The 9,766-nt window shown below is 50.5% G+C and overlaps 1 protein-coding gene across 1 annotated transcript; it reads right to left on the bottom strand.

Annotated features, from left to right (window-relative positions):
• Positions 1 to 703: 703 nt before the first annotated feature.
• Positions 704 to 9,423, bottom strand: LOC118094216 (la-related protein 6-like). Its single transcript, XM_035134354.2, has 3 exons — positions 9,263 to 9,423; positions 5,332 to 5,545; positions 704 to 1,863 (listed from the first exon to the last, which is right to left on the bottom strand). The coding sequence occupies exons 1-3, from the start codon at positions 9,421 to 9,423 to the stop codon at positions 757 to 759; spliced, it is 1,482 nt and encodes a 493-aa protein (XP_034990245.1). The 3' UTR covers positions 704 to 756.
• Positions 9,424 to 9,766: the final 343 nt, after the last annotated feature.

Here is a 9,766-nt window from a genome sequence, read left to right as displayed (position 1 = left end):
GGAGGCCATTTTATTACTTTAACTTTTGTATGTTTTAAAGGACGGTGGCGAGTTTCCCCTCCATTTTCTTGCTGTCGTTTTGTAAACCGCTTTTGAGTTTTCTTGCGATCAAGAGCCGCACAAATCTCACGATTTCAGTAGACAAAAAAAACCAAACAAACCAAAGAGAAAGCGAAGAGATCGTGTCCACACCCTTTTTATTGACTGTTGTTGTTTTTTAAACAGCAGATCCATCACCAATTTCTCACAGCAACACAAGGCAAGCATTCGAAATCTCATCTTATGCACAAAGCTGCCGGCATCCATCGAATCTTAAGCCATTCACACTCCATATTCATCGTACCATGCAACCAATCCAGAAGGTCAAGTTCCAAAAAATAACACACAGAAACAAAGACGTCGTGGGGAAGGGGAGGGTTGGATCGCAGACCAACGGCACCTGAGTCAGAGAGATAGTCTTGAAAGCAGAGGTGCAGGTTGGGAGCTCAACAAAGGGCCAAAACCACACGAGGCATCAGGGGACCGGGGGGGGGGTCTTAGAAAGAGAGAAAGAGTCCAAAAAGGCCAAAAGGGAGGAAAACCAAGCTGGGGGAGATGAAGAAGTCTACATGGTGTCTATACAAGCTCTTTGCCAGATAGTTCTCCACAGCCCTACACTCTCGGGTCCCTCGCCTTTGACACCCCCCCAGCCCAGAAAAGCTTCCTGCTTCCCCCCCATTAGCATATATTAAGTTGACCCCCAAAGGCTCGTAAAGCTTAGTGCCGCAAAACAGATTTTCCCCGCCCAATCGTGTTGTAGAAGCCCCTGGTGCCATCTGGGCCTTGAGGACGCCGAATCACTTTTAGCCGGGCATGGAGCGATTCACACACCCTTTTGGAAACCGGTGCTGAACTCAGGGGCTCCGGTTTCAGGGAGGGGAGCTGCTGTTGCTGCTGCCTGCTGGCTGGTCCTTGTTGCTTTGGCGGCCACAGAATCCCCATGCCCAGCCCGCTCGTCTCCCAGCAGGAGTTGGCCGGCTTCTGCAACCCGCAAGGGCCGTTGCTCGGCTTGGGCACAGAGAGAGGAGGGAAGCAGAGCGGCCATGACAGCGGCTTGTGCAGGAGCGGGCGAGGGCCTGCACAGGGCATGCTGAAGAAATTTGGCTTGAGGGCCTGGCCAGCGGAGGCGCAGAAGCCAGAGGTGGGCCAGGCTGGAGCGGAGAGGAAGTTTGGAGGCAGGATGGGAGTGGAGACCGGCGTGCCGTCGGACTCGGTCGATGAGCTGTAGAAGGAGTCTTCAAAGGCAAGCTGAGGGCCTTCAGGCAACGTGCCGGTCCACATCCTTGCAGGCTTCTCGGCCTCCTCGGCCTCCTCGCCGTCTTCCTGACTGGTCACACTCTTCTTTTTTGAGCCCCTTCCGGACAGGCTAACCACCTTGATGGCGTCCCCACCTGGGGAGGAGGTAGTGGCTTGGCTGCGAACAAGCTCCTCGAAAGCCTTCCGTGTGCTTTCCAAGCTGTCGTACTCCACCACGGCGCAGCACTTGGTCAAGAGCTCCGGGTACCGCGATGAGCACTTGCTCACATCCGAAGGGAGCTTCTTGCCGGGCCGGAGGATGCGGATGGAGGCGATGTCGCCAAAGGGGCTGAACAGCTTGGTGATGTTGTTGAGGAAGGCCATCTGGAGCTGGAGAGAGTTGTGGGCGGCCGGCTCGTACGGAAGGACGTTCCAGGCCAGGAGCATCTTGCTCGAAGGGATGTTCACCAGATGTTCGGGGACGGGGGTCTTCCTGCGCACCTTCGTCCCTTCCTCGTTGACCTCCAGCAGCTCCGAAAACTGCAGTGCATAAAGGGTCACTCGCCAATCTCTGGTTAAATATTTCACCTGGTTATAAAAGAGGGCAAAGTAGAAGAGAAAGAGAGGCAGTTTTGCATGCTTCTCTTTAAAATAATAAATGTATTATTATTATTATTATTATTGATTGGATTGATTGAATTTATATAATGCTCTATACCCGGAGGTCTCAGGTCAGTTGACAGAATGAAATCAAAATATAAAACCACAAAATGCATACTCAAAATAAGAACAACTGCCTTTTAACGCCCCCTCCCCAAATAGCGAAGTTTTTAATGTTTGATGTCTTACTGTGTTTATTTGCGCGGACAGGCGGAGACCCCCCCCCCCCCAAACCCCAGGCGAAATCATGACACCTGACAACGTGTTACGGGATTAAAATTGGCCACAACTTTATTAAACTTCCAGGTGTAGGAAGGCCTTGGGCTTAGGCATTGGGTGAAGATTTGGAGCCGACTAACAGGTGAGCTACACCCTCTGTTGTGAGTGTGGGGCAGTCCTAACTCTACCTGACCAACTCCCCTGGCAACGCACCCCTCCGCCAGGATTGGTTAATTGTCGAGGATAAGCGGGAACCTCCAGGTACCCAGCTTGGGGGGGGAGGGGCAAAGCCAGGCTACCTTGCTGGGAGTCTCATATTTTTTTGGGGGGGGGCTGCGAGCGACCACACAAAAGCTGCCCCCCACTTGATGTGGGGAGCGGTCATTGCTGGAAGCCGCCCAGAATGGCATATAAATAATAAATTGCTATTGTTGTTGTTATTATTATTACTCACCCATCTGATTGGGCAGCTTCCAACCCATACATTATAAAAACATAATAAAACGTCAAACTTTATCAACTTCCTGATACAGGGCTGCCTTCAGATGTCTTCTAAAAGTTGGGTAGTTCTTTATCTCCTTGACATCTGATGGGAGGGCGTTCCACAGGGTGGGCGCCACTACCGAGAAGGCCCTCTCTCTGCTTGGTTCCCTGTAACTTCCATTTCTCACAGTGAGGGAATTATTATTGTTTGCGCAGCTCCATCTTCCTCAGGCAGAGCTTGCAAACCATGTGATCACTGCCACAGAGATATATGGCTTGGAACAGAGCATACATAGGACACAGAGTCAGACCATTGGTCCTTCCAGCTTAGCATTGTCTGTACTGAGCTGCAATGGCTCTCCAGAGATTCAGAACAAGAGTCTTTCCCCTTGAAATTGCCACTCCCCACATCAAATGGGGACGACGACGACTTTTGCATGGTCGCGCGCAGCCCCCTGGATACCAGTGTAGCTCCCGGTAGTTTGGAGTGGCTTCACCCTCCCCAGGCTGGATACCTGGGGTCTCCGCCTACCTCAGTCAACCGCCCAATCCTGCCTGGGGAGGCATAGCCAGGGAATTGGCCAGGTAAGGCGAGGGACCGCCCTGCCCACACAACAGAAGGTGTAGCTTACCTGGGAAGTGGCAGTCGGCTCCAGAGCTTCTATCACCCTTCCTTCCCTCAATTAAGTCTTCTTTTGCAAGTTAACCTCTTTTTCCACAGGTACGCAGTCGCTGTTGAAGGGCCGGAAAGGAATTTTCCTGCATTGGCAGGTTTCGCCTTTCCCATAGCAAAACATCACAACTTTGGTGGTTTCAGGCCTTGGGCAGAATCCTTGTCTATCTTCCTAAATGGTGTGTGTGTGTGTGTGTGTGAAGCTGTGCCCCACGCTCCCCTTTGCGGTGGTGATACCAGGGTTCCCCGTTAAAGGGGTCTTGAGGGGAGACAAAAGGTTGTCATTGCTCTCCCCTCCAGCAGTGGTGAATGGCGGGGGGGGGGCAGGCTCTCTCCTTGAACATATGTTCTCCAGAGCCAGCCCAATCCCCACACATTCTGGATAACCCTGAAGTCTCCCAGATCCCCGACTGGGGTCTGGGAGGGATAAACGCCCAATGCCTGAGCCAAGGTCTCCCTACGTCTGAAACTTAATAAAGTTGTGGCCAATTTTAATCCCATAGCAAGTTGTCTCGAGTCGTTATTCCGCTTGGGGGGGGTCGCCTGGGGTTTGGGGGACTCCGCCTGTCCGCGCAAATGCAAGGGATTGAAGCTGGGGTCATTGGCGTACAAAGCGGTTGCTCGGCCACTAAACTACACCCCCCCTTCCCCCAAACTGCCCGAAGACAGAGGTCGCGGTTTTGACCTTGGAATCCAAACACATGCAAAAAATGGAAACAAGAAATACCAAAGAAGGAAGAGTGGCAGATGATGATGATGATGGACTTTGCGGAACTGGCGAAGCTGACCGGAAAAATCTGAAACCAAGGTGATCAAACTTTTCCCAAAAGACTGGAGCAAATTTATACAATACTTGAAGGACCATTGTAAGCAACTAACAACACTAGCAGGGTTGTAAGATGACCTGTACTGATAACTGTCACTGCCCTTTTATTTAAGAATTGCGATATTCTGAATGAGTGAAACATAAAATGGAAAGCGTATAAATGCTATGATATACAAATGAATTTTGAAAACCTTGAGGCAGGAGGGAGGGAAGTCGACAGGCTCATATGAGCAAAAGAAGTAAAGTGGATAATGAAGATGTGTTTAAATACAGCGGTAACCTCGCAAGACAAAATTAATTCGTACCACGAGTCATTTCGTCTTGCGAAAATTTCGTCATGCGAAGCACAGTTTCCCATAGGAATGCATTGAAATTAAATTAATGCGTTCCTATGGGCAAAAAAAAGAGCTCTCCTTTCAATGAAATGGCGCCATAGCAAAGCAGCTTAAGGCGCAATCCAGCGCTCACAAACCGCGACTCACCCGCCGAGCCCAGGAGCAGCCACAGCAGCCACATTGCCCCCAAGCGCCACGGCCGCTCCGGAAGTTTTAAGGCTCTGGGGAGGGCGAAGGAGGAGGGGGGCCAGGGAGAGGCTCCCTCCCTCCTTCCCCAGCAGCCGGACCCTCGCGCCCAACCAGACAGACAGCCCGTTCGCACGCAGGTAGGCAGGCTGTCTGTCTGTCTGTCTGTCTGGTTGGTCTCTCCCGTTCACGCGTGCACCCAGGGGCTCCACTCCCTCAGGGTTCTGCACGGCAGCTTAAGGTGAGAAGGGGGGGGGCCTCGGCTGCCGGCGGCCGTTTTGGTGCGGCGCCGCCAATTGCCATGTCACTGCGGAAGCCGGGCGTTGGCGGAAGCACGACGCGGGCGGCCTCCCCAGAGGAGGCTCGATCTCCTTGAGGGGCCATCCCTGGACTTTCTCCTCCTCGCGGCGCCCCTGCCCTGTTTCGTCTTGCGAAGTTTTCTATGGCACGGCCATAGAAAACATCGTCTTGTGAGTCTGCCAAAAATAATAATCGCAAAACGTTTTCGTCTTGCGATGTTTTCATTGCGCGAGGCGTTCGTCTAGCGAGGTACCACTGTATTATAAAATGGAAAATAAATAAAAAATATTATATATTTTAAAAACCGCATGCCGCTCCTTTGGGAAGGGGAGGCGGGCGCCACCACAAACGCTTTCACGGTGCCTCTGCCCTACCTTTTTGAAAGACGTCAGCAGCTTGATGCTGACGAAGCCCAACCTGTTCTTCTGCACGTGCTTCAGGAGGAAGGCGTCCTTCGACAGGTTCTCGTCAGAGAGGTAGAACTCCACCTGCGAGACGATTCTCCTGATCAGCTGCAAGTCGGGCGTGGGGCAGTGGCTGCTCTCAAACAGGTCCAGGCCAAGGAGGTCGCTCAGGTCGTAGGGGCTGCTAGCAGGAGGAGAGCGAAAGGAGGGGGCGGAAGCACACACAGAATTACTGCCAGCCGGTCAAAAGCGTGAGCAGATTCACATCGCTTCAGTCGTAAGAGCAGAAGATACCTGGCAGATCAGACCAAAGGCCAATGTCCAGCGTTCTTTTGGGTTTTTTGGGGGGGGGGTATTTGTTCTCTTTTATTATTAATATTATTTTATTTTGACAAAGTAATAATAATAAACAATAATAAAATGTGCACACACACACACACCCTCGAGGCCATTCCATTGTACCTATCCAACCTCCCAAAATTTCAACGCCTCTTGCGATGATTTGACCCCTTGCCGTTTTAACAGTACAAATTCTACAAACACCTTCCATATCTCCTCAAAATCGTTTCTCCTGAGTATTCCCCGTCTTATCATAGAGTTGGAAGAGACCACAAGGGCCATCCAGTCCAACCCCCTGCCGAGCAGGAAACACCATCAAAGCATTCTTGACATATGGCTGTCAAGCTTCCGCTTAAAGACCTCCAAAGAAGGAGACTCCACCACACTTCTTGGCAGCAAGTTCCACTGCCGAACAGCTCTTACCGTCAGGAAGTTCTTCCTTACCTTAATGGCACATGTTAATTTATCATTAATAGCTATAATCCCATACCACTTTATAAACATTCTTCCGTTTTATATTCTGCTTGCTTCTTCCACTTCCTCGCTATAATAATGCGTGCAGCTGTCAATAAATTTGTGAGCCAGTCCTTCACAGCCTGCAAACCTTCCACCCCATTGTAAATTGATAATAAAGCTACCTCTGGACTTTCGGTCAGCTTTTAACCCAGTGACTTCTGTGATCTTCTTAAGTACCCTTTGCCAGAAAAATTGTACATATTTTCACCCCCACCACATGTGAAGATAATTCCCGGTTTCCTGGCACTATACACCACTATACAAACAGAATGCTGGATGCTTTCTCCGTGAGGCCTGCAAAAGAGTTCCCACCTACAGTGGTCCCCCGACTTACAAAGTTAATCCGTTCTGAATGCACATTCGTGTTGTTGTTTTTTGACCAATAAATTTTTATTCAATTAAGCAACAATGCAATAATGCATCTATACAACATAAATCCAATACATTGCGACTTCCCTCCTCCCACCAAATGGTAAATTATTTCAATCCTCTCTTGTATTATCTAAATTAATTACAATCTCAGCGATATAGGAGTTATGTCATTACCGCTAGCGATTTCATTCCCTTATACGGTAATTATCCTTAGCATAATCAATAAATTTACTCCACTCTATCCGAAATTTCTCATCGTCCTGGTCCCGGACTCTATGGGTTAATTTGGCCATTTCCATATACTCTAGTACCTTCGTTTGTCACTCTGTTAATGAAGGAATCTCCTGTGTTTTCCATTTCTGGGTGATTAATATTCTAGCGGCCACCGTGGCGTACATAAAGAATCTTTGATCCACTTTTAAAAAAATTTATCTACTAGCCCCAATAGAAAGGCCTCTGGCTTTTTTGGGAAAATATATCTCAATATTTTTTTTAGCTCATTATACACTGATTCCCAAAATCCGTAGGTCGAAAAGTTCGGAAGCCGAAACGCGGTTTCCCATAGGAAAGAAAATATTCAAAAAAAATCGTAAGTCGAAAAAAAACCACATGTAAAAATTCGTAAGTCGAAGAAACCGCATTTAAAGCCGCCAACGATTGCCATTCGGATGTAGAAAAAATTGTAAGTGTGCGGCCATTTGTCCCGTTCGTAAGTCGAAACCTACAGATGTCGAGTAATTCATAAGTCGAGGGACCACTGTACTAGGTCTACTCAATAGGAGTAAGCCACTGAAATTCAAAGGTGCCACATTGGATATTGGGAGGCGGGGGGCGGGGATGGCTGAGGAAAGCCCCACCCCACATAACTGATCACAAGAAGTGGCACACACATACCATTTGAACGGCAACAATCACCAACTTGGGGGAGGGGGCCAGCTCCCTCAAATACTTTATTGGGGGGGCCAAAGGGACCTTGGCTCCAAGGAGCTGGCTCCTGTGCTCCTCAGGCTGGGTTCCCATCAGAGGCAGATTTGGGGGGGGGCAACTGGTTCACCCTCACCAGGCACCACGCAAAGAGCAAGCTGCAACAACGATGAACAATGGAAGGCGAGAGTCCACCGGGGGGGGGGGGGATTTTGGCATCTTACACTGCACCGCTGAAATTTTAAAGCCTGAAGTACGCCACTCTTTCCCCTCCACACACACACACACACACACACTACATCTTTGAGATACAGCGACTAGCACTGTACACAATTTCCCAAATATGGGTTGCCCTGCAAATTCTAGATGAAAAGCAACAACTCCAACTGTTGTAAGCTTTCTCGACAGTTTCATGATCGTTCTAGAGCAGGCATCCCCAAACTGCGGCCTTCCAGATGTTTTGGCCTACAACTCCCATGATCCCTAGCTAGCAGGACCAGTGGTCAGGGATGATGGGAATTGTAGTCCAAAACATCTGGAGGGCCGAAGTTTGGAGGTGCCTGTTCTAGAGCCACCAGACCCTCTGAGCTCTTGTAAGAGATTTTTCTGCTTTGAGCAGGGCTTATTCCAGGCACCCCCAAACTCAGCCCTCCAGATGTTTTGGGACTACAGTTCCCATCGTCCCTGACCACTCGTCCTGTTAGCTAGGGATGATGGGATTTGTAGTCCCAAAACGGCTGGAGGGCAGAGTTTGGAGATGCCTGGCTTATTCCCTACACCAAAGTTTCCCAAACTTGGGTCTCCAACTGTTTTTTGGACTACAACTCCCATCATGCCTAGCTTACAAGATCAATGGTCAGGGATGATGGGAATTGTAGTCCAAAACCAGCTGGGTTTGGGAAACACTGGTCTACCAGGCACCCCCAAACTTGGCCCTCCAGCTGTTTTGGGACTACAATTCCCATCATCCCTGACCACTGGTCCTGTTAGCTAGGGATGATGGGAGTTGTAGTCCCAAAAATAGCTGGAGGGCCGAGTTTGGGGGTGCCTGGTCTAGACCCTTTGAAAGAAGGCCATGGATTTCCCCCTCAGCCTAGAACAGGCTTTCTCAACCTTGGGTCCCCCAAGGTGGCTGGACTACAACTCTCATCATCCCTAGCTAGCAGGACCAGTGGTCTGGGATGATGGGAGATGTAGTTTGACAAGCTCTGGGGCCCCAGGTTGAGAGGGCACACCACTGGGATCATGGCAGCTAGAGCAACAGCCTGTCCACTTGCTCGCAACTGGGATAAGAGAAGGGGAAGGTTTCAAGGCAGCCTCAAGGAGCAGTATGTCCAAAGGAGGGCCATTGGGGAAGTTAACTTGCGATGGACGCAGGTGGCGCTGTGGTCCAAACCACTGAGCCTCTTGGGCTTGCCGATCAGAAGGTTGGCAGTTTGAATCCCTGCGACGGAGTGAGCTCCCGTTTCTCTGTCCCAGCTCCTGCCAACGTAGCAGTTAGAAAGCACGCCAGTGCAAGTAGATAAATAGGTACCACTGTGGCAGGAAGGTAAACAGTGTTTCTGCGCGCCCTGGTTTCCATCCTGTTGTGCCATGGGCGGTTTAGTCATGCTGGCTACATGACCCGGAAAGCTGTCTCTACATATGCCGGCTCCCTCGGCCTGAAAGCGAGATGAGCGCCGCAACCCAATAGTCGCCTTTGACTGGACTTAACCGTCCAGGGGTCCTTTATCTTCACCTTTCTACTTACCCATCCAGAGTCTCTGTCAGCTCCTCTTGGGTCAGCAGAGGGAAAGACCTGTTGGTGCGAGGGAAGAAGTGGAGAGTGGAGTACGGGCCGCCCTGGACCGGAACCGGACTGCTGCGCTTCAGGTGGGAGGCCAAGGCCATCTCAGGATTGCACAAGGCCATCGCGCTTCATCTGCTGAGATGGAGAAGAGGGTGAGTGGGGTGGGGAGTCACTCACAGAACAGCACACCCCTCCAACAAGACTCCCCATGCCCAGAAGATCATGGGGAGCACCTGGAAAAACAACCAAATAGGTAGAGCATGAGACTCTTAATCTCAGGGTCATGGGTTCGAGTCCCACATTGGCCAAAACATTCCTGCTTCATCACCCTCATGGTGCCTTCCAGCTCTGCAGTCCTATGATCAAATGCTTCCTGCAAGGCCAGCCCCCCCCCCCAATCTCGGCCTTCCAGCTGTTTTGGGACTGCAATTCCCATCATCCCTGACCACTGGTCCTGTTAGCTAG

This window comes from Zootoca vivipara, chromosome 13, assembly GCF_963506605.1.
Source record: "Zootoca vivipara chromosome 13, rZooViv1.1, whole genome shotgun sequence".
NCBI lineage: Eukaryota > Metazoa > Chordata > Lepidosauria > Squamata > Lacertidae > Zootoca > Zootoca vivipara.
This window is presented reverse-complemented; position numbering and strand designations above follow the sequence as displayed.